The 24,912-nt window shown below is 45.1% G+C and overlaps 1 protein-coding gene across 8 annotated transcripts in view; it reads left to right on the forward strand.

Annotated features, from left to right (window-relative positions):
* Positions 1 to 24,912, forward strand: part of LOC117748848 (zinc finger protein 609-like) — a 67,607-nt gene that overhangs the window by 37,152 nt on the left and 5,543 nt on the right. For 6 of the 8 annotated variants that reach the window (XM_034558953.1, XM_034558988.1, XM_034558995.1 and 3 more), the window contains 4 exons: positions 8,129 to 8,354; positions 19,013 to 19,100; positions 21,011 to 23,486; positions 23,618 to 23,987. In XM_034558953.1, coding sequence (XP_034414844.1) covers positions 8,129 to 8,354; positions 19,013 to 19,100; positions 21,011 to 23,486; positions 23,618 to 23,987 — 3,160 coding nt within the window. Of the gene's footprint in view, positions 1 to 36; positions 256 to 8,128; positions 8,355 to 19,012; positions 19,101 to 21,010; positions 23,487 to 23,617; positions 23,988 to 24,912 lie in introns of those variants that run through there. The other 2 variants (XM_034559011.1, XM_034558980.1) reach the window with 2 other exon arrangements.

Here is a 24,912-nt window from a genome sequence, read left to right on the forward strand (position 1 = left end):
TTCAACCATGTTTTGTATCAGCAGTGAGCACAAAGGGATGTTCAGGTCGCCCCGCTTCTCCGTAGGGATCTTTTTAGTCCTCGTAATACCGCCGCCCTGAGTGCACTTCTAACCCAACCCCCACCCTGTCATCTTACAAACAATACCAGGCGTAGGCTGAAGGCAGCCGGCTGAGCCAGAGAGAGGAAGGGAAGGAATTAGGTTGACAAGGTCCAGCTTGAACCAAGACGAGAGGAAAGTGTACCAAGCCACCTGGTTAGTGTGTGTGTGTGTGTGTGTGTAGGTGTAAGCCAACCAACCAGGCACCCAGCTTACCTGCCTGATACGCTGAGATAAGCAGGTGCGAATGAAATGTTGGTGATATTTCAAATTCTTAATTCTTATTTTGAGAGTAATGTTTGCGGCCAACATCGTCGATGTCTGCGGATTCGAGTCGTCCGTCTCGACCACGATTTTGAATGAGCCGCCGGGAAATTTGATCCAAACATTCGCGTCCCCCTGAGGATGAACTTGTGACAATCAACAACAAAGTGAACAAAGTGATAATCAGGAAATAGTTACGCGTTGAGCAACACTTTACGGTGTTGCTAGCACGGCTGCGGTTTCCGTTTAAATATGTGAAAACGGGTTGTTAAGATCCTCTTTAATACTCAGTCATTTTTATAATACCCTGGAAAGGGCATTTACAGCTTCTCTTTTTTTTCTCTCTCTCTCTCTCTCTCCACAACTTGGGTTTTATTTTAATTGCTGAAAATCTGGGGACTTAGCGACTTTGCCAACAGCGATGCAGCGACTACGAGCATTCAAACAGCCAGAGAGCTTATTAACAAACGCCCAATTTTGACCAAATACTGGTCGAGTTCTGCAGGTTTATAGTCGTAGTAAAAAGAGAGGATTTTTTATTTATTTTTTTAATTTTTTCCTTTTCTATATGACTTTTCTTAAGCGGGCAAATTAGGCCACTGCTTCATAAGTGAGCAAATTGGTAAGCTCCACTTATCTTGGCTCAGTCATCTGCCCCGCGGTCCCTTGTGCCTTCTGTCTTTTCACTTTTACTTCCCATCATGTTGTCTGGGAGCTGCAGTCTCTTGACTCGTGTACGTCGTCCTTTCATCGGGAGATGTCTCCACAGGTAAAACCTCTCGCGCCGTCTGAAGAGGTTCCTCTATGATGACGCTTTGTGTACTTTTCTTTCCTCCTTTTTTTCCCCATCAGTATAATCAAACCTCCGTTGAATAGTAGCTCTGATGAACGTGTCGCCCCCTAAAAAGGTATCTCATTTTGATGATTACTGAAATTTACAGCAAATGCGGGTGTTTTCCCGTCTTTCTAACCGTTAAAGGCTGCGAGATGAAAGTTCACAAAGTGCGGCGTGCGAAGCTGTTGATCTCGGGCGTTTTTCATGTTTATGTCTCGGCTTTCACGGCTCTGCATCCGACCGTGGAAGGCTCTGTTGCGTCATAAAATAAAAACGAGCTGTAACGCTAAGTGCAAAAATGTGTCGGGATTTTCCTGGAGCCATTTAGAAAATTACATGTTGTGTGAAGGTTGAGTTTAAAAAAAAAAAAAAGGCTTTTAAGTTAAATACAAATGTGTTTTGGATTTATTTTCAAACTTCATTCTCATTTTAGGAAAAATGTGTCATTTATGTGCCTGTAATGTTAACGGTCACATGGCAAACAGCAGCATTTTCTTTTTCCCCCAGACAATAACTGTTTACAGTTGCAGCCCGGCTCACTCATTACGCCTCCAAGGAGATTGTGGGTCACGTGTGTCCAACTCCATCACAGCTCAGCTTCCTCTCGGTAATATTGATGTGTGGCTCTGCTTTTCCTGAAAGCACAATTAGCAGCTAAAACTGAGTAGAGTTGCCTTGGAACCAGCTGGTGGTCCACAATAGATGTCAGGTGTTTCTCTTTCAGTTTCTGTGATTACGCAGTGTGGTTTGAGTAAAGGAATCAGGCCAGTGTTTCACCGTTTGTGGGCTTCAGCCACTTTACGTCTCCCGGCTGATGTAAGTAGTCAAATGAAATGAGGCGTATTTGTTTTCATTTGCGGCTCCAATGCTAATAACCATGATACTTCAATAACGAGGCTCACCTGGAAAGCTGATTGCCTGCTAATCAGACTCCACGCCGCTTTCGTCCGGGTTGGTTAGAATTTCCTTTTTTAAAGTCGAAACGGAAAGCCAGAGCGTCTCAAGCTTTCTGCACCGCGACGTATTCCCCGGTGAGATGAGATTTTTTTTTTTTTAAAGCGGTGTGTACAGTCACAAGAGGGGATTTTAAATCCTTTGCATTTTGCACGGGCCGCTAAAAAGTGGGCGGGCTTAGAATGTTGCGCAACACTGAGTCGGAGAAGGACGTCGATGGTGTTATTGGTTGTCGCTATCTTAGGTCCTCATTCTGTTTTATTAAGAAGAACATTATTTGGATTAATGCTAACCACATTATTTGGATTGTGGTTAGCATTGTATTTATTTTTTTATTATGTTTAAATTCATGATGTGGATTTTAACAACGTGGTACAGATGTCCCCGCATTGTTTTTGTGGCGGCCCAATAATGAAGCTTTTTTTTTTTTTTTTTTTTCCTGAACGCTTCTTAACTGGGTGTTATGGCGCTGAAAGAGGCACCGACCGGAGCCGGCTAGAAGTGTAATCTCCGCCGGCCTTTGACCTCACTAACTCACCAAAGATGTCCACAGGGTTTGCCCCCGGTGTCAAAAAGAATTACATAATTGAAGCGGGACCTCAGAACTCGGCCGACTAATAACACTTCGGCAAGGAGTCCTTTTTGGTAAATAATGGCCCCTTGTGTCAGGAAGAATTACATTTTCTCTTTTCAAGACAGATGTTTTTCTCTCTTTTGATGTTGGAAACGGTGTTGAACTCCCCAGGCTTCATCTCGCTGGAGGATCTATACCGTTCAACGGTTAAACAATCAACAGGGGCCAATTTAGATCAATTATGGTCTTCTGTGACTCAGGTTTGCTACAACTAAACCTTGACCCATTTCCAGACTGTCTGACAACATTCAGAATAGCACACTAATTTATATCAGTCATGGAAAAAAAAAAAAAAAAGCCACAACGCTTTACTTTTCGGCCCTCATTTAGCATTTTTAAGCAGTCAACTTGCATTTAATGGCTTATAACAAAGCAGATATACAATGTTACCTCCTCCTGTGGAGACTTGGAGGCTGGTGTACAAACAGATAATGTATGACAATATAGTAAAAGACACTCTTTTGCACAGTAATTGCTCCTCAATAAAACAAGATTGACCCATAAAGCGCTATCTTCTGATAGAGAGACTTGGATGATAAATCCACATCCCCGGGTTAATCCAAATGACCCAGTGTGCGTTATCGGACTCGACCTCAGGGGGACCCTATTTCCACGTCGGGTTAAACGCAGGTCTGGATTTTGGTCTAGAAATGGTAAGACTTCTATCAAGCTCCCTAAATGTTATTGCTGTTCAAACTGCATTTCAATTGAGAAAGAAGGCATGAGCAGGCGCACAAAAATCAGCGTCTAAAAGAGAAACTGCTTATCGTGCTTTTCTTTTGCTTTTTTTTTTATAGCTACTAATGCAGCAAAAGCACCAGAAAGCAATGTGATTTAATGGTTTAGCGGGATGTTTATTGAACTGCTGTTGCAGACGTAATTCTCTGTGACTTGTGACAGCAGTCGCATATGAAAGGGTAAACCATGACCATGAACAGATTTTTATTATATCCCGTGTCAAACATGAGGTTTGTGCATAAAAGGTTGGAAAAGATAATGTCTGTATGACACATCACATGGTTTTAAAGCCGTGATACTTTTTTTCTTTAGCTGGTTAAATAAAAAACCAGTCCAGCGGATGTACTGGTTTATTAATGTCAAATGATCCACGGTGACAGGTGTTGGCTCGCTTACGTGTCCTTTTTGGTTGCATCGTTTTTTGTTTCCTGAATACATACACTCCCAATACGACAAGATAGTTACGATTTAAACGAAAAATCCCTGGGTGCAATATCAGTCTTTCACAATGTGATTTATCATGCGAGTTGACACGGCGATGACTATTTAAAACGACAACAACAACAACAACAACTCTACATTATGCAGCCCCGCCATGCATTATTTGGTCAACTGTATTCTGGCTCCCCGGTCGCCAGTACAGCCAAGACAGGTGTCTCCGTGTGACACTGCAGAGTAATCCCTTCGTAATCCTCGCCCGAGCTCAGTGCTCAGTTTCTTAATCCCAACTCTAATAAACAAGTTAAAGCCGAAGTTAATGTGTCCATAAAAAAAAAAGTGTGGGTGCAGCAAGTGTCTCGTCCGCCGCGGGGTTAGTTATTGTGTGATCGCTGGAAAACCCTCGCAGATTCATAGGATTTTTTTCCGTCAGTTAAACATTATTCTGGCTGGTGTGGCTTTTTTTTCCTCAAGCAAGTCGGCATGGGGTTTCAGTTAAGAAAAGGTTTGCGTGACACTGAGGCATTGTGCGGTTTTTGGATTGGGGGGGCGGGAGAGATTTCAAAATCCGTTTGTAAAGTCTTGCGAGGAGGGAAGGAATCATGGAATTTGGCATCGGCTGAGCGCCGAGTTGAGCCTTGTGTAATTTGACAAGTTGTGTAGTCGCATGTGGGGTTTTTTTTTTTTTTCTTTTTCCCCCCGGGGGAAGAAAAGAAAAAACCCAGACAAGACTTCAGGCATTTCCCTGTGTGGGTTCACATTCTGCAGCCCCAGAGTGAAAGTCCTTTTGTTCACTCGTCCATTGATAGAATTTGGAAATAGAGCGCCACTGTTCATGCACATTGTACACTGGTCCCATATCCGCCGCGATCCTATTCCAATTCATTTGTACCATTACATATTGGAGAAAATGGTTCTTCTCTGCCTTGATCGGTACCAGGATATATGTGGAAAAGATGAAGTCGAAGCCCATCAAGGCAAAGGTTACGCTCCATCTGGAAAATGTAAGACGTGGCTGTGAAATTCATCAAGATGATTAAATTCATAGAAAGTGTGTCGACTTCTGGAATAATTGATGGCATTCTTCTGGGTATCGCCTGCGTTCAGTGTTTATAAAACAAATAAATGAAAGGCTTCTCATAATCCTTGAACTTCCAAACGTTATTAGCCTCCTGTAATTTTAAATCCGGGTTTATTAAACGTCGCAAATATATTTTTATTTTTTTTTGTGACTACAATGACGGCCAGTGGGGTTGTTTTTTTTATCGCGTCTCGCCGTCGGGTAATTTAATTGAGTAGTCGATGGACAGAAAATTAAGGGATCAATCATTTCAGTCATTTTGTAAAGCCTTCGGCTTCTCTCTATTTTGTCATTGTAAACTGAATAAAGACCTTTTCATTAGCGTTCGGCGCTCGGGCAACAGCTTTGGTCCACGTTTTCCTTCCCGTCAGCTGTTGCGGCAACAAACATTGCAACAGGAAATGCAAAGCGGCCCATTCAGTATGCTAATGTCGTTAAGTCTGAACAGATCTATCTGGTGTTGGACCCGTCGGTTGAACAAAACAAGACATTAGCCATTTCTTAATCCAGAAAATGGGATGCAGATTCATTGGTCATGAAAGTAATACATTTCAGGCTTGGCGGTGGCGGCCACCTTTTTTTAGCTAATGGCGTGCATGTGTAGGAGAAAATACTAACGGCTAAAGGGAAGAAAGTCAAGGCTGGCTTGTGAGGGGGGGGTCATTGGGCCTCACCCCGAGTCGTCTCCAGATGACTCGCCGACACATACGGTATCCATCAAAGGAGCTCCTGTCCCAGTTTTGTTGTTTTGCTGTGGAAATATGGACAATCTTGAACAATTTTTTTTTTTTTAGCAAGAGATGTGGGCTCTTACCCGACAGTAGATCAACCAAAGTAAACAAACCCCGACGTGAGTTTATTGATGAGCCAGCCAAAAGAAAGGAGGAAATTGACAATGTGAATCTAATAACATGAGCTTACTACCCCCGACCCAACAATTTAATTACGGAAAGGTTATTTCCAGGCCGCCATTAAAGTCGCCTTCAGTTGAGTCAATTTCAAGGAAGGCTCCCGCATGAACCTGTGTGTACCTTTTTTTTTTTTTCACCACTCAGCTGTCACTCAAGAGGGGGTGGGTTCATTGTGTGGTCATGTCTGCGTCTCTCTGCGTCTCTCCATAAGACCCGGGGAACAGTGTGCGGTGACAGCTCCGGTGATTACCTGTCCCGTCTCATTCACTCAGCCGGGGCTTGCAGCTTGGCCACATCGTGCATCAGAAAGTGACACGCGGTGATTACGTTGTCGTTAGGAGCCTCGCTCTCTCCGTCGCTCTCTCTGCACAAGTATGAGGCTTCCGTGATGACAAAGTCTTGAGCAAATATTAAATTTCATCGGGGACTAATGTTTGGTTTTCGAAAAAGTAACACTGTTCATCGCGGATTCTGTGATTTGATCTGAAATGTGTCGCGCGGCGTAACTCGCGGCAGGATTGCGCTCAAATGCTTTTGATTTATAGATCGTGATGAATCGCACCATCAATCTCAAATAATCAAGTTCATTCAAATTGCATTAAAAAGAAAATGTGTTCACTGCGAGAAATGAATTCAGACGCATCTGTTTTTGAAAGATGCATCTTGAATGGAGACGCAACGGTAAAAAAGAAGAAGAAGAAGAAGAAAACGTCATATTTAAATGCTAATCATTGTCACCCATCGTCCTGACAGTTTACTTTATGTTCTTCTGTAGGTTTTCATAGCAAGCGTTGGAAAGTGGTGACTCATCGTTACGAAACCCCAAAACACTGGACGAATGCCCAACAAAAAGCAGAAACAATATACTTTTATAAGTCCAGTCTAAATGTAGCAACGGATCATCCTCGTGATGTTTGTTGGCCACTCTAACAGCACCAAAATGCAGCTTTATACCAAGTGCAGTTTGGATGAATCAAAAGTAGGATTCCTCATCTGGGAACCATGAAAGAAAATGTTGTGCTCGTCCATCTAGGAAATGCTGCGGCTTTTTTTTTTTTTTAGGGTTCATTAAATATTCGACTTGCTGGTGGCGCTAGAGGAAACATCAGGGGCTCAGCAGTCTTTGGGATGCATCTTCTGGGGACCACGAACTTGTACCAACATTTTCATCCCCGCATCGATCGGGACCGAGCAGTAACTCCGATCGATAAATAAAACAAATAGTTTGACTTCGCCACATCATGCTCGCTTAGGGAACAGTGAGTAGATTCAAACTATTATTTAAAGGGGCGGCGCGCAGGCTCGCGATCCAATGCGTCCATTATTATTTTGCCTTCTTAAGTCTAATTGGATCCAGCATTGGCAGCGTATGCCCGAGCACTGAGCGGTTTACACCCAATTAATAAATGTGTGGCGTTAGCTGCAGCGTGGCATTCCTCCCGCAGTTCAGTGCTAATGATTTGGAGCGCTTTATTGTCTACTGCCTTGAATGAGGAGCACTAAGCCTGGTGTCACTGTGGCCCTTAAATCACCATTAGTCTTCCTCTGCCCGTCTCTTTTCCGCCTACACACTTGTCGTCTCTGGTGTGCTCCCTCCCTCCCCTCCCTGTCCTTTTCATTTTCGTTTCTCCACGTCGGCCCACCGTCTCTTCATTGCTGTCACAGTGTGTCAGAACAGGTGGAATCAATTACTGACCCTACAGCAGCCCGCTCCCTTTCGCCACAACTAGCTCTTTTACTGGAGGGATTTAATGAGCGATCGGCCCGTGAGATGATTTGGTGTCACGGGTCTCGCTCGGCGGCGTGCGAGGGAGGAAAGCTGCGGGGGGAGGGGAGGGTCTGTTTGACCGATCCTGCATGACTAATTCTGTCCTTCCACAATGGCAATCAAAGCAGTTCACATGTGCCTCCCTGTCTCTCCCATGCCTCCTAATCACCTCTACTGTTGAGGAAAGACACAGAAGTGTATTACAGCGCTAAGTGCTGCATCACTCTTGCTCTGATTAAGATTGCTTTCAAGGGCCAGCGGCGTACCAGGATGACTCCCATGCACATCCACTGGCTGCCTCTTCCCACACGTGCCCTCTGTGTTCGTACAGTGGTTCTGAAGTGTCTCATCTGTTCTCCTCTCTTTCTCGCTCTCTCGCTCAAACCCCCCACTTCCCTCTTCACAGATGGAATCTCCTGTCTCCACGCCAGCTCCTCCCCCCCTCCACCTCCTGGCCGCAGTAGGCAACAGCGAGATCTCCTCGCCGTGTGAGCAGATAATGGTGCGCACACGCTCGGTGGCCGTGAACACATCCGACGTGGCCCTGGCTACCGAACCCGAGTGCTTGGGGCCCTGCGAGCCCGGTACGAGTGTCAATCTCGAGGGCATCGTGTGGCAGGAAACTGAAGACGGTAAGTGGAGCGGTTTAACATGCCGTTTAGTGGAACAAATGAGTCCTGGATTGTCAAGGGAGAGAGGGGGAAGCTACAAATATGTGGGTTAGTTGTTTACTTACATAGCCAGTGTGGCTGCACGAAGACGTCAAAGAGGTATTGGATTGTCAAGGCTTTATTCAAGCCTCTGTCGTCTAAAGAAATAATCATCTTGCTGTCATTATCGTACATATTTGGCCTGCTAAAATGTAATTGGATATGCGCTGACTGCCTCGGGAGCTGGTGGTGGTACTAATGCGTGCTTTAACAGCCCACATGCTGCATAGTATTGCCAACAAGAATAGTAGTTGGCAGGCAGTTCTTAGGTGGCCTTGATTTGGGGTTTTTCTAGCTCGGGAGTGCGCAGACGGGAGTTTGCTGCACAGAGATAACTGCTCTCAGCAACAACATGCCTCATAACACAAAGCACTTATTTTTTTGCAAGGCTGCCATTTGGGACTGCAGTTGGCTCCTTTCCTGCAGTGTAGTCCGAGTGAAATATCAGACTCTCAGTCCCCCGCCCACCCCCACCCCCCTCTCTTTGATCGAAGCCATATTCAGCTTATTTAATTTAAAGATGTATCACTACCACTATCGGGTTCTGCCGGATCTGAAAAAAAAAAAAACGCCCCTCGTCTTCTGTCGCGCATGTGAAATAATGCAAACACCTAATCTTCAAAGCAGCTCGCGCTCAGTCTCTCTGCGGGCATGCCGAGCACAATTCGCCCACACATCCACAGTGCTGCTTGTTGGTTCACTCGGAGGAACCGAACTGAAAAAAAGGTCCCTGCCTCATCAACATTCCCAAAGCACAGTCCCTGCTATTGAGTGGCTTTTTTTTTTTTTTCTCGCTCTCCCTTCCCCCCCCTCCCACCCTCTGATTTTTGCCCTGAGCCGTGTCAGATTCGTCCCTGTTCTCCTCTCCATTGCAACCCTTTTTTTTTTTTTTTTTCTGTTACCGAGCACCCAGCCAGTCACCCCTTGACTCTGTTTCCAAGCAAACTGGGAGAGAACGAGTGCAAGGCAGAGGGGGTTTGGGCCTGGGAGGGGGGGGGGGGGGGGGGAGGGGGAGGGGAAAGGGGAAAGGGGGAGACAGACAAGGCTACTTCTGTTAGTGACACAAACATGGCTCAGAGCCAACACCAGTACTATGTTTGTGCTCCCTCATTCTCTGCCTCCCACAGAGTGATTGACCCTCCCCCTCGCCCTGCCCCCTTCCCTTTTCCCCCGTCCAAGTCTGTCCTTTGCCTGCACTCACTCTCTCAAAGCTGCTATTTTGGCTGAAAGAGGTAGTGGTTTGGCCTGATTGGGCTGTGTTTTCTTCTGATTCTACTCTATCCGGCTCAGTGGGGTGGAGGCTGCTGGGAGCTTTTGAGTGGTTTTAAAGTGGAATGGTGTGGGGGGGGGGGGGGGGGGGTCGTCGCTCTGCAGGTGTAGAGCACAGGTTGTTACGGCCATCAGAGCTGTTGAGACGAGTATGGTTTCCACAAGCTAACCCACTTCCCTCTCTTTGAAGTTTAAAAAAATATATATATATATATGTATCTCGGACAAATCAGGTCGACACAGTCAGGGTAGAAAATCACGTGATAAAAGATGAAGGGATATATTTGAGACCTGGAACCAGCGTCCCTCAGTTGTCTGGTATGTGTTTCGAGATGCACGCCGCGTTCCCATGTTGGCTCTTTTGGTTTGAAGACGCCACACAGCTGCTTGTTCATTGCTGACAAAATCTGCTTCGCTTTTATCTTCTTTTTTTTCTCTCCAGAAATCTGTTGTAGCTGAAATGTGTGCCGTTCCTGAATCCTCACCAGATATGTAATCGTCAGTTGTAGCCGTCATAAGCGGCCATCGGTGTAGTCAGTGCTCCTAAAAATATGAGATTTGAATCTGTAGTTTTTCAAATCGTATTACATTTTGCACGATGCGTGTTCATTCTGCGTCGACCACTGGCCAGTTTTATAATGAGAGAGGCCCCAAAATGCCGCCGACTTCAAACTGCACTGCCATTCTGCCTGTTTTCCTCCCTTAGAGGCCCAGGAGAGCAGACTTCTCTTATTGTGGTGCAACTCAGCAAATGAGAACCAAATGAGGAAATCAAGCAAATCCAGGCAGAGTACCGTCGAACAGCAACAAACAGAGGGCCCCAAAGAGACGGCAGAGGCATCCTGATTAGCAGCGAGGTTGAGCGGTCCCCTCCACTTCTCTGCATGACAAGTCTCATACAGAGCTGTTTAGGCATGCACTGTGTGTGTGTGTGTGTGTGTGTGTGTGTGTGTGTGTGTGCGCGCGCTCGTTTCATTTAGCATGCCAACCAACAGCTGCTTCATCACCTCCGCCTCTCGGCCTTGTGGGAGTAAATGAACAACAGGCTCCCAGTAATTGTCTGTGCCTCACCCCGGCTCACCGAGTGCCAGAGAAAGAAACGGATGAGGAGGAAGCAGGCGACGCCTAACAAAACGCAATCACACGAGCCGCACCTTTTGGTCAGAGCCGACAAAAAATCTTGTCTGATGAGGCGGAAATCACAGATGTGGCAGCCCCCCCCCCCCCCCCCTTTTTTTTTAAAGCTGAATCTGGATAATGGCTAGACGGTAGGAGGACTGCTAAATAACCTTTCATCATCACAAACATTTCAAGTTGATGTACTTAGTCCTGTGTTAGGGGGAGTAAATGGATAATATGAGGCGATGGAAAGTGAATCTGTGTCATTCAAGTCAGTCTGGGGGCAAGTGAAGCGTAGACAGGAGGGAGGGAGGGGGGGTGGACGGGGCTGTGGTATTTTAAGGCCCCGGCATTGACACAAATCCCCTCGGCACAGACGAGGCAGTGGCAGCTCCCAGGGTCGCGTCGGCAGAGCGATGGGCCAACCCCTCCCCGGGCTTAGCATGCTGATACCTCCAAATGTCATCTCTAAAATGCTGGGGGAAGTTTATTGCTCTTGAAACGCATCCCAGAACGCCTTGGCTCCTGCTCCAGGGCAGAGGGAACACAGAGGGGGCCCCTTTGGCCGAACACTGCAGCTCCATGCCAGTAAAGCCCCCCCACCCCACACACCACACACACACACACACACACACACACACACAACCAGTACACAGCGGGCTACTCCCCGAGCAGCTTCCACAGCTTCCTAAGCCCCCTAATAGAAAAATAAAACAGGCTGTTTGTCATGAATGTTTGCCTCGTGGATTATTTATGCAACGCACTTTACATCATTGCGTCATTGCAAAGCGTTGGCTTTGGAAAAAGCGGTTTGGCCTCCCGATTAGAACGGCGGTCAGTCCGAAATGGATATTCCCGTATAAACATTTGAGAGATGTGTTTCTTTTTTTTCTTTTTTTTCAATGCTATATTTCTTCAACCCTGTCAGGGGGAGTCGAGAAAGGGAATATTGTATGAAAGGAGCACTTGGCTCCGGAGCTCACTTGCCAGCTATGCCTCCTTGCTCTTTTGAAGACCACCTGTCAGTGGCCTCATTGAAATGTTTTTACAAAGGCGAGCGGTGGCTGCTCTGTGTGAACTCGCTATAGAAGCCGTCCTTGAAATAAGAGGGGAGCATTCCCAGGAAGCCTGTCGCCTTTCTGCCCGGGCGGGAAGAAGACGGGAGCGAGTAACAAAGTTCTGTGAGCGGCGGAGGACACATCGAGAAGAAAGGAACAAAAGTGATAGGCCTCCCCTTTTTTTTTTTCTCTTCTCTCTGTCCCACACTGTAGAAATGTATCTGCCAGTTGCTCAGCCGTGTTTACTTTACCGACCCGGACAATCTTTACCCGCATCGGCGTTCAACATGCAAGAGTGGAAGTGGCCAATTTCCAGAAGGGGGAGGAGAGGGTGGGGGATGAACACTCCCATGCTGTAAAGTGTTTCTAAATATGTGGTTGAAATACTTCTGAGAGGCCTGTAAGATATAGATGACTCGCATTCTTTTGAGGGGGGAGGCTTGTCTTGTTAGTCCCATATTTAGTCCCCGGGTGGCGTTGCCAAGATGGCGCCTCCTGTGAACCCAAATCTCTTTTAAGAGACCGGGTTCCTATTCATGTTGGCCCAGGCGACTGCATTTCTCCAAGCACTCAAATGGTCTTGTAACGTAAATCACATGCCTCGAGGAACTGTAGCCTTTGCCAGTGGTTGTCATAAGATATCATGTTTGCTATATACACGTCAACGGGAGCTTGAGTAATGCGCCTTTGGCAGACCTGTCTCTTAATCTGAGCGCCATCTCCTATAAGGGAAGAAAAAAAACACCGGAAGGTTTGTTTTGACAAAAAGGGGATTATAGATTTACCCAGATGGCATTTGAGGGGAAACGGCTTTTTGCCTCACTACAATTTCTTTACAGTAATAAGCGCATGTAAAGTTTGGTTGAGATGTTTCACGCACGGCTGCGGTTTTTGTGGTCCACTCGCAGAGTAAAGAGTATAAACATGTACTGATTTCTCTTTTTTTTTTGGTGGAGGGAGAATTGCTGCATGGGGCTGATAATGCTGCTGCCATGTGGACGGCATACTAATGCCTCCCTTCCTTTTTTTTTTTCTTCTTTTTTTTGCCTCGCAGTGGTTTGAGAGAATTGACCTTCTCACAGGCGGTTTATTCTTGTCAGTGAGAGTGACTTTGCACTTTTACCTCTCGTGAACCGGAATGCAGCCTGGACGTTACAGATAGGGCTCACTTGAGCACTCTGTAATTCAAAATATAAGCGTCGACCTTACCGTCTGTGGTAAACCTATACTTACCAAGCTTTTTACATTTTTTTTATTTGTATGTTTATCAGTATTTCAGAAAACTGCAATCGCAATTTCACCTTTTATGCCAGCTAAACACGCTCCCATTAAAGGTCGAAGGCAACAGGTGGCCTTTTTTTTACTATAAGAAACACACACAAAAAAGAAGCTAATTCCTGACGGGGAGGGAGGGGGGGGTGATTACAAAGCAGACAAAGATGAAGTACCGTGATAAATATACCATCACCTTACAGATACACTGCCGTGGGAGCCTGCCAGCTGTGGTTGCTATAGCAACAGAAGGTTCAACGGAAACTAACCGCTGGTGACAAAGATGGGTTTTTAGTCCGAGTCCAAATGCATCACATCATATAGGCGACTTTGAGAAGCTGGAATTAGCAGAGCTTTGTGCATCTGCACCTGGAGGGGGAAAAAAAAAGGACTTCAGACGGTAATTTAATTAAAAATCTCATTTATCTTGGTCGTATTTACGTCAGTCATTTCCACAACGCTACAACTTCCACATTTCACGGTATCTCCTGGGCTGAAAGTGGCTCTTGTAAATCATGCTGCCTGCCTAGGATTTAAGATAAGGTCCGTTTTAGGACTTTTACATTCTGACTCTGACATAACCGGACAAGCTCGGCTTCATTTCATGCACCGCGCGTGCAGTGACGCTCTTAAAATGGACTGTTGAAAACATGCTCAGACAGTTGAACGCTCAAACGCTTCATTTATCAACGTTATAGTTATTGCTCGTGGCAGCACCCGGCTATCTTTAATCTTCTCTCCGTAACAAATACTGACACTTTCTCTCTCCCCCCCCCCCCACCCCCAGCCTCCCCTCATTGTTCTCACTTTCCTGTCGACATGCAACTTTGATATGAGTGGTTCTTTTAGTGCAGAGAAAATGAGGATAAGAAAAGGGCTGTTTTCTAAGAGGATACAAAGAAGAAGGAAAAAAAAAGAAATCTGTCAATAATTACTGACTGTGTAGAAGATGTGATAATTGCACGCGCTAGTAATTGTTCTCACAAGTGTTATCAAGACTTCACTTGTTTTAATTGAGGCACATTTTAAAGACGCCTTCTTTTTTTTTTTTATTTGATGTCCCCGAGAACAGTCGCATAATGTCACACCCAATCATTACACAGGAGTGGTGGGCTCCCAGTTTCAAAGATAACAAAAGGCGTTTTGACAAAGTCAGTCAGTGAAAACGCCATTAACCCCGCTGGTATTCCTGTTGCAGAGGTCAGCCAGTGAACCCGTGGCCATCGGCAGCAGAGGGCCCGATATTCTGGCCCCAATGCAACCTAATGAAATGTGTTAAGGAGGGAGGGGGAGGGGCCCAGAGGGGGCAGTCACCCATGCAGCAGACAAACCTACTCCTGACTTAATTTGTCCCCTAACATTGCCCTCTTGTTCGAGTAATCCCATACAAGTGCGCGGCAGAGTTTTTTTTTTTTTTTTCCGGTGCTGCCATTTGTTGTTCGACGGGCATTGAAAGGAAATGGAGTGGTGAAATCACAGGCACAATTCCTCGCAGTAATGTGGGCTTCACTCGGCTGTCATGAAGTGACCCTAATAAGGCTGACACAAAAAAAGGGGGGCGGGGTGAACCGGGCTCGCTCCGAATCAGTCGTTTCTTCCCCAGATGAGAGTAAAGAGGGAGATCGCGAGTAACAAACACGGGGTGTGTAACATCCCCCCCCCCCCACCCCCACCCCTCACGTGTAAACAGATGATCATTCGTGGAAAGTCATTTCGGTTCCTTGTGTAATTTGCTTTCTGCCACAGGGAACATTTGTTTGGGTTGTTTTGTCGAGGGCTTTCCATGTTTAGACAGACTTGGCGTCGACATCTTTGTCCCGACAGCTTGGAAATTATTCCTCGGAAAGAAAGTGAGCAGATAAATTTAAATGGCTTTCGGTTTTTCAGCCGTTGAGACCTTAATCTTAATCTTTTGTTGCATTCCCTTGAGCACATTTTTATGAAATTGCCAAGGAATTCTATGAATTCATTATTAAGTAGTCCATTAAAAACAATGTGTTTAGTAATGTGCAATGTTTTTGGGGAAACTAGTGCTGTTGATAACTTCCTCGCCTAAAAAAAGTATTCAAATTTTAATACCACTTCCTCCTGTTTCCTTTTCCTACCAATGGATGTTCAATCAACATATCAATTCATTGTTGGATAAGTCAGAATCAATACTTGAATGATTAATACATTTGTAAACTAATAAAAAGATTGTCCTTGCTAACAACTGATGGTTCCACTTCACTTGGAGATAATTATCTCCAGAACATAATCGGTACCTTTTTGAAAGAGCGAGTGAGTCAAGTAGGAATGACAGTATGGTAATTTGGATGTAAAACAATATTTGGGTCATTATTTCTCCTACTTAGAATAATCCAGGCTGTGTTTACTTCAGACTTTTCAGAATTAAGTAATGTGGACGTGAACGCGAGCAGCGAAAACCCTTTTAACTGATCCCTGGGACGAGGAATACGAAACGATAACTCGGTGTGGCGTTTTTAGTTTCAGTGAGCTCTACAGTATACACGCTGAAAGCCTTTTACACCTTATAGTTAGCTTGCCTTCCCGAAACATCTTTAATTAAACATGAAGCACCGCTACATTTTAATGTCCATTCTCATTTGAGTTGAGTTGCGTCGCCATTTCTTTGACTGTCCTTGAGATGCATAACGTTCAAGGAACTACTTTATTATATTGCGGAGGCCCGAGATCTGAGGTGACCCAGAAGCCAAGGACCACTCTGACAGGATTACAGAGCTCCTTGGATTCAACATGAGTGTGGCCAGAATGATGCCACTTTTTAAGAAAGGAGAAAAAAAGAAGAAAAAAAACACATGCACAGATTCTACAAAAGAAAGATCCAGTTTGAAGTAAAGAAATTAATGTGGAAATTGAGCTATCAGCATATGAGGTTTTTTTTGTAGCATATTTGTTGGAGATGGTAGATGTGTATGTCAATAGGTTCCCTATCCATGTGTTGGTACGCATCCAATACGTTTGATCTAAATAGTTACATTTTAAAGGGTGCTTAATGATTGAGATGTTTACCGATGTTAACCTCCGGGTCGGAAAAGTGAAGCCAGCAGGGGGCGACTCCACTGGTTTCAAAAATAAGTCTGATTTAATAGATGTCTATATGACACAGCTAGTTTCAGGTCTTCTCCAATACAGCGTGATTTAAAACAAATCAGGGTATGCTTTAGGGCGGGGCAATCTTGTGATTGACAGGTTGCTGTCTGGGTATTTGTCTTGGAACTTAAACGCTTTCACGGCCGTGTTTTCAGTTGATGAAAGTTAAAAGTAACCGTTTTGGTTGCCTATATTCAGAGTTTGGTTATAATTAACGGCACCGTCTTGTGTCACTTCTGGTTGCAATAAGCCAAGATGGCCACGGCCAAAATGCCAAAATCGAGACTTCAAACCTGACGCTCATCTTCTCGTCACGTTCATGAAGCAAAGTGTTTGCAACCCTACGATGTGGTCCAGGCCCCTGAATGAGTTGTAGTTGAGGAAAATACAGGGAACTTCCTTAGGAGAACCCGACACAAAGATTAATGTTCCAGCTGGGAAGTGATCTGTATCAAGCAGCCAAATACACCAGGGGATTTCTTGAGAACAAGATTGTGAAAGTCCTTGAAATCTGAACCAAAGGTCAGACCTTAATCATGTAAAATAAAACCTTTGCTTTGGCCTGAAGATGGTTTTTGAGATGCTCCTCATTCAGCTTCACTGAGCGTGAGTAAATCTGTGAGGGGGATAACAAAGAAAAGCCTGGCTCTCTCCAACGGCACGGGGGGGAGTGTTAAATAACACCCCCCCCCGTGGTTAAAATAGTTTCATTTGTCAAGAAATGAATAAGACTATTTATTAAATGTTGCACTATTTGTGATAGTTAATTTTTGTTTTTTTACTTCTAGTACTGGCAACAGAAAAAACTAAAAATTCCATTCGTTCTTGTCTGTTGTCACAGCTACTGAAGAGCGGAGACAGTCTAATGCTAATTTAAAAATCATTAGAGACCTTTTAAGAACTCATGGTAGGGTTTCTAAGCCCCCGAGCCAGAGAAAGCAGGGAGGACTATATCCTGTGCATCATGAAAGACTACTCATTCATCTGCCCTGCCTTGATTTACATCCTGCCACAACCAGCTGCCAGAGCCATTTTGTGTTTGAGTGTTTGGAGAGCGTAGGGTGGGTGGGTGGGTTGGGATGGGATGGGATGGGGGGCTGTTGAAGGCGTTTTTTTTAGAAAAAAGCCTGTGTTCTTTTAATGTGACAGAAAGCTGAGCTCGAGAAGCTCTCCTCAACGACATTTGCAGTTGGATCCAGCCTTGACCCGGCGCTCGTGTTTTCAGGGCCATAAAGCGAAGGATGAGCCGCGTGGCCAAGTGTCAGCCGGTTCCTGTAAACATGTATAACCGCCTTATGCACTCGCCGCTTTATGCCAGAGGCGGCCGGTATAAAAATGGAGGTCTGAACTGTGACTCGTGTGTAGGAGGGGTAAAGATTCGTCAGCCGCGGATGGCTATACCATTGGAAAAAGAGGAAGTGAGGGTGAAGGAGAGAGGGGAAAACGGAGTGAGCGAGGTTTCCTAAACTAATAAAATGCTCTGAGGGACGGAAGCTGCCAGCCAGCATTCCTGTGCCATTAGATAAGTTAGCTCGCTGCAGCCTCCAGTTTCTCTGCAGTGCTGAAGTGGCAAGCTGAGGTCACCACCGGGGGAGTGAGCGGGGGATGGGGTGGGGCAATAAATTCTGAATGTTTTTGTGCACGGTCGTTGCGTCTAATCCTCTGAAGCTGTTTGGTTGGTGATTTAGTTTTGAATTTGCGTGCAAAAGCTGCAAATTACCATTCATCTGCCTTCTACTCCGCTGCCCCACTCTCTGGTCTCTCTGGTTTCTTTTATTTCTTGCATTAACATCAATTGCATTAACTGGCGTTGGACGTGTAAAAGCAAAAAAGTGCAGGGTTTCACATTTCGTACAAATATGCATAATTGTGTCATTTTAATAAGAAGCTGATCAAAAGTATTTGGTTTCATAAGGAGAAACGTACATAGAGAGGTCGTGTGATTTTAAAATGCGAAGGTCAGGCGTCGCACTCGAGCGCAGGTCGGATAGTGTAGCTCACACCGAGCGCTACCAGATTCACACTATAGCCAAATGGCAACACGGAAGCGTCTAAGTGTGACAGATTGCAGCAATACCGGGGAAGTCAAGGAGCTTCTCTTACACACTCGGTTACAGTCTGTCAAACTGAACCATTCACGTTGAATTGGTTTTAAACCAGGAGCTTGTTTGTTTTTTTGTGTGTTTTTTTTCCAGAAGCTGCAGTAGTAGATTCATATTCTCCCCAAGGTAGTAACATTTTGAGCTGCGAAGTGAGATAGAGTACTGCAAAAAGAAATATATATATATATATATATGCAATGTCTCCAAATAATTCTCCTTCAGGGAGATCGCCTGCATTGTGAGATGGCTTATTTAAATGGAAAGGGTGTTGAGCGAATATTCCCTGGTAACCTTGGTGTGATCGTTCTTAGTGAGACCTTCCACCAGTATCTCATCCAGGTTATAAAGGACTGACTGCAGTCGAGTCTGTTCAAAGTCATTTAGAAGATATCACTCAGTCTTGCCCCTGCGGCTTTACTGTGTGAAGAAGATTAAAAAGGGATCTTTGACTTGTCTAACTGTCTTGCATGTGACACCCTTTAGCAAAGATCAACGCGTCAATGCAGCAGCCAAAATGCACCTTTTTTTTTTCTTTTTTTTTAACCCTCTGTGAAACATTCTTTCTTGTGTTATTTTTTTTTCTTCTTCTTCCTATTGTCATAGTTAACACACAAATAAATGGCTTCTTTGTTTCCTCGTCTCACAGGCATGCTGGTGGTCAATGTTACTTGGCGAAACAAGACGTATGTGGGCACCCTGTTGGACTGCACACGGCATGACTGGGCTCCCCCCAGGTAAGGAAGCATTCCCCTGTTGGGTTTTCGTGTTTCGACTGGAGCAAGCCGGGAAACATGGCGATATTTTTTTTTTTTTTATACGCATCAGCTAATCTGCACTCCTTCTATTAATGGTGCGGTGTTGTTCAAGCTAAAGCTACTCTCGGCGGTTTTGCAAGGTATTTGCACTTTACAAAGAATTTACTGTCACACATGGTAGTTGTAAATGTCAAGGTGGAAAGAAAAAAAGTCAGTTTCCATGAATCATTGATGCAGTCTCTCTATCCAAGCTGCACTTGGTCTCTTAACCTTTTCATATTCTCTGTGATATGAATCTGCTGTAGTACCATCAGCTCAAGGATATTCGGCCTAATGCACCAACTTGCTTGTGTGCAGCTGGACCTTTTAAGCACATGTTAGCCTCTATCTGGAGTGTGGGGGGGGGGGGGAACGGGATTCATTGGCAATCGGCTCGTGTCCCAGGAGGAAGTAGTGGAAATAGAAAGCTACTCTAACAAGCCAGATTGCAGAATCCAATTATTGGACTAATAGCTTTTCCTCAACACTGTATAACATTCTCTATCACCAAGGCTGCGATTTCTTAGATCAGTGTCATGTGGGCAGTAGCTTACGGTGTTTGTAATTTCTGTGTATTTGCTTTTTGTTATGCAAAATACACAGGTTGTGTGAAATACGTTGCCAAGCACTTGCTTTGATTTAGGGCAGCTGCACTGAATCTAAATGTAAATATAAATCTATATTTGAAATGCATGGTTAAGTGCAATAGAAGGAAGAAAAATATATATATATCAAGATTAAAGCCTGGCTAATGGAAAACAAGGAGAGGCTGCATCACACTAATGTATCACGGTATATCACAATAATGTTCAGTAAGTGAGGTATGCACAGTAAGTGAGGTTTTCTGGGCTGTATATGGACCAAGATAGTCTTACAGTTTGCAGTATGACTACATTAGGGACACAACATGAATAATTCAGAAAGCTTTCAGCAGACTGAATATAAACTTCGGCTTGTAATGAGTCTAAATTCCTCTACCACTGCCAGACTATGGACGGCTTTACATCCCCTGCTGGGGTTGAGATTGTTTGGAGAGACTTGTAGAGGAAGCTGTGAGTCATCACAGCCCGGTGTCTCTCTTTGACACAGATTCCTAACCTTCACTGCTGTGCTGTGCAGAAAGATAATTACATTACTGTTATGGAGAGATATGGCCACACTGCTAATCTAAGTATTTGAGTGACTCTTAGTTTTGATTACAAAGCAGCTAGAATGTTCACTGCTGTCTTTTCAAATGATGTTTACTTTGAGTTGTCATGTGGCTTTGTTCAAAGTGCCTCCTCACTTACAGTGTACACAACATCCGATTGGTATGTTATGAGAGGACGGGGACAGAACAATGGCACACATATGTAGCTATCATTGCTATTGTTTATTAGGGGTTCTGGATTCAGAAAGACTTAAACCCCCGAGTATTGTCATCATTGGTAATACGAATATTACTTATCTTCTTAATTTCCTAAGAGAGGATGTGAGACTCCCAATCAAAATACAACAAAAAGATCACTTGTCACATCTTGGTTACACACAGGTGTTCTCGCCATTGCAAATTAACAATTGGCTACACCGGGGACAATGTAGGTGTTTGAACTTCAAAGAAGTTAAACAAATCCCAAGAAAATTTCCTGAGATCTTTGTCATACATATATAATTATATTCACAGCGATTTTAATGTTGTGAAATAATAACGTTGACAACGTTTCTATTGGCATTGTATTTACTCAGTCCCCACAGCAATGTTAATTAAAGGATGAATGAGCAGTTGCTTTTTCCATTGTATCATTTAAGAATCTAAAGTAAAGCGCTGAGTTGTATGGAAATCTTACACGTGATTTTTGCCACTACTGCAGATTTTGTGAATCCCCAACAAGCGATCTGGAGATGAGGAATGGCCGTGGTCGAGGTAAGCGGATGAGACCGAATAGCAACACCCCTATCAATGAGAACAGCAACTCATCAGACAACAAGGGCACCACCAACAACAAAACGCGCGCTGCCTCGAACAGCAAGGGCCGGAGGGGGAGCCAGACGCCATCAGAGCGCCGCACCCCACCAAACAGCAACACTGAGGACATCAAGGCCAGTCCCTCCTCAGCTGGAAAACGTAAGACCAAACCAGCTTCGGATATGGAACCCAATTCCAGCTCAGAGGACACCAAAGGCAACAAACGTATGCGGACAAACTCCAACAGTGGTGTGGGACCAACAGGTCTCCCTATTCCTTCTATTAAGACAGAGCCACTTCCACCTCCCCTCGATCGCAGCTGCCCCTCTCCAGTTCTTATTGACTGCCCACACCCTAACTGCAACAAGAAGTACAAGCACATCAATGGTCTCAAGTACCACCAAGCCCGTGCCCACACTGATGACGACATCAAGTTGGAAATAGATGGAGACAGTGAATATGGAGAGGACTCGACTCTCCACCCTGAACCAGGGAACTGTAATGGAGCGTCTATCTCTCAGAAAGGATGTCTGTCTCCGGCACGTTCGGTTACTCCAAAAGGCAGGAACTTTGATGCTCAAAGTCCTTCCCCATCTCCTGGCAAGTTTGGTACAAAGCAGAGTAAAAAGAAACTTGCTGAGACAGATCCAGAAATGGGAGGTACCCCGACGGACGGGTGTGAGGATGGGCCATGCCTCACTGATGAGGCCAGTAACGATGGTATAGATGATAAGAGAGGATCTGACAAGTCGAAAAAGGCTAGCACAAAGGCTGAGAAAATGGCTCAGAAAAACATGAAGTCGCCACGGCCAGTTGGCCCTGGCTCGACAGCATCCCAGCAGATGTACCCTTTTCCTCCAGGAAACCCAAATTCTTCCCCGGGGCTTACCCCAATGATACAAGGGATTCCTAAGAGTCCCCAAATGAAGGGCACACAGCCTAAACCCCCTGTCATTGGAGATCCTTCCTCAAGTAGCTCCAAAGACAAGAAGAAGAAAGACAAGAAGAAAAAAGATGGGGGGAAGGAGGCTGACAGCCCCAAGCCGCCGGGAAAGGGAGGGAAACTGGAGGAAGGGAAACTTCCATACCCTGAAATTTCCGATCAAGGAAATAAGGGAGAAGGACTCCTCAATGGTTCCTCAGATCCTCACCAGAGTCGCTTGGCCAGTATCAAGGCTGAAGCTGACAAAATTTACAGCTTTTCTGACAATGCTCCTAGCCCATCCATTGGTGCATCCAGTCGGATAGATGGCAGTGGGATGCCACAGCCTCTCACGCCACTTCACGCAGTGAACCAGAATGGTGGAGACAACTCGTCAGTCAAAACCAATAGCCCAGCATATTCAGACATTTCAGATGCTGGTGAGGATGGTGAAGGAAGAGCTGATGGTGCCAAAGTCAGGACAGAGGACCAAGCTGTCAGGGAAAGTGTCAAAAAAGCGCTCTTTCCAACCCCGACACCCAGCAAAGAATCCCCATACTATCCCAGCTATGACACTTATTACTCACCCAATTACGTAAACCCCAGTCCTAGTGGGCCCAATCCAGGCACGCCAGGGGCTGAAGGTCAGATTAAGATCAAAAGGGAAGAGGACCAGGACCAAGGTGAGGAGAAAGTCAAAGTTGAGGTTCATGAAGACCGCAAACCTGACACCATTGCTCTTGGCCAGCAGCAACAGCAGCAGCAACAACAACAGCAGCAGCAGCAGCAGCAGCAGCAACAGCAACAACAACAACAACAGCAGCAACAGCAGCAGCAGCAACAACAACAGCAGCAGCAGCAGCAGCAGCAACAACAGCAGCAGCAACAGCAGCAGCAGCAACAACAGCAGCAACAGCAGCAGCAACAACAACAGCAGCAACCCTCAGTCATCCAACAGCGATCCAACATGTACATGCAACCTCTTTACTACAACCAGTATGCTTATGTCCCTCCATATGCATACCATCCTGATCAAGCCTACCATAACCACTTGATTAACACCAACCCAGCCTACCGGCAACAGTGTGAAGAACGACAGCGACAGATGGCTGAACAGCATCGTGCTGAGAAGAAGTCAGACGTAGCTTTAAAAGAACGAGAAGCCTCCATGAAGGAGGAGTGGAAACAAAAGAGCCCAATGCCGCCAAGCCTCTCCAAAGCCCCAAGTCAGTCGGACCTCGGAAAGACATCGCAGCCCCCAAGCAAATCCAGGGACTCGCCCTCTGAGCCCTCTTCAAAATCCCTAGGAAGCATAAAGGGGGAGGACTCAAAGTCCCAGCAAGCAGAGGGGCTAAAGATGAAGCTGACTGAAGCGGGCCACCATGGAAAGGAAGACGCCAAGCAAGCACTGGAGTCCAGAAGTCAGGCAGGGATGGAGCAAGCCATGTGGTACAGACAGGTAAACACCAGTCTACTATAACAGTGTTAGAATGTATGCTTGTGAACCTGTTGTGTGAGAATGTTTTAGAATTATTTGTCAATATGTGTATGCTGTTTTGTGCTGACTCTGACCTTCTTTACCGCCTTCAGCAGTATCCAGAGAGCCAGAAGCCCCAAGCAGAAGACGAACACCAGCAACAACAACCTCGATGGAAAGATGAAAGGGACAGAGAGCGGGAACGCGATCGTAAATTAAAGGACGACAGGCCCAGGCCCAAGGACAGTCCAAGTGGGCTTAAGGAGGACGGCAAAGAGGGTAGTGATCCCAGAATCACTTCAGAGGACCACCGGGTCATGAGCAAAGACTCTCGTTCTAATCCCCACATGCAGTTCTCATCACCACTTGCACAGCACCAAGGCTACATGCCCTACATGCATGGTTACCCCTATGGACAAGGCTATGACCCCAACCACCCTGGATACAGGGGCATGCCCTCGGTCATGATGCAGAATTACCCAGGTATGACGTTAGATTAACAATATACACTCATCTACAAGTCATCTTTCATCCTTTTTGTATTACTTTGAGCTGGTAACATTAGCAAGCTAACGTCATCAAGTTTGTAATATCTTTTGGCTAATGATCTTAGGCATTAATTTGGTGCCAAGTCATCAGTGGTTTCTTGGTCAAATACATGTCAGACTAACATGAGCATTGAGTAGAATGGTAATAAAGCTGTTGACCCGATTAAAGGGAATATGAAGGCACGGTCACAAAGCTTAAAGATGTAAATGTATCTTGCGTTTTGCAAGCGTTGCTTTTTGAGAATGCAATGGCTCTAAGGATTTGTCATTGCAGACTTGTCTATCATATCTGTATGTGCTGGTCTCAGCAGGATCTCTGGGGTTTTCTTCTTTTTTGCTGATTTCATAGCGAACAAACTGGATTTTCTGCATAAAACGCAGATTTAATTTGCAGCAATCTCTGTGTTGTTTTGCTTGAAATTGCAGTTGTGTTTTGAAAATGTTAAAGTAGCATGAAATAATTGATGATGATGACGATAATTTGGTGGAGCTTGATGGGGGCAAAACACAGCATGGGAGTAATCTGCAAGGAAGTAAGATAGGTCAAGTCAATCAAAGATTGATTTTGTGGTTCTGTGTAGTTCTAAACACAGGATTATTATATATGGAAAATTACATCCTTACAGAAAATATTGAGGGGGTTAGCCCAAATAATATAGTACACATGTATTCACAACCAGACCAGGTATGACAGGCATACTTCTGATAAAGTGCATCGAGAAAAATGCTTCTCCACTTTCCCCTTTAAATTAAATGGAAATGCCAAATTCTGCAGTTGCCATTTACCGTTTAAAAAAAAAAATTATTTTCATTTTCAAGATAGAAATAATCCCATCTAGAGAATATATGCTGGTACAAGG

The sequence above is a fragment of the Cyclopterus lumpus genome, chromosome 3 (genome assembly GCF_009769545.1).
Source record: "Cyclopterus lumpus isolate fCycLum1 chromosome 3, fCycLum1.pri, whole genome shotgun sequence".
Classification (NCBI taxonomy): domain Eukaryota; kingdom Metazoa; phylum Chordata; class Actinopteri; order Perciformes; family Cyclopteridae; genus Cyclopterus; species Cyclopterus lumpus.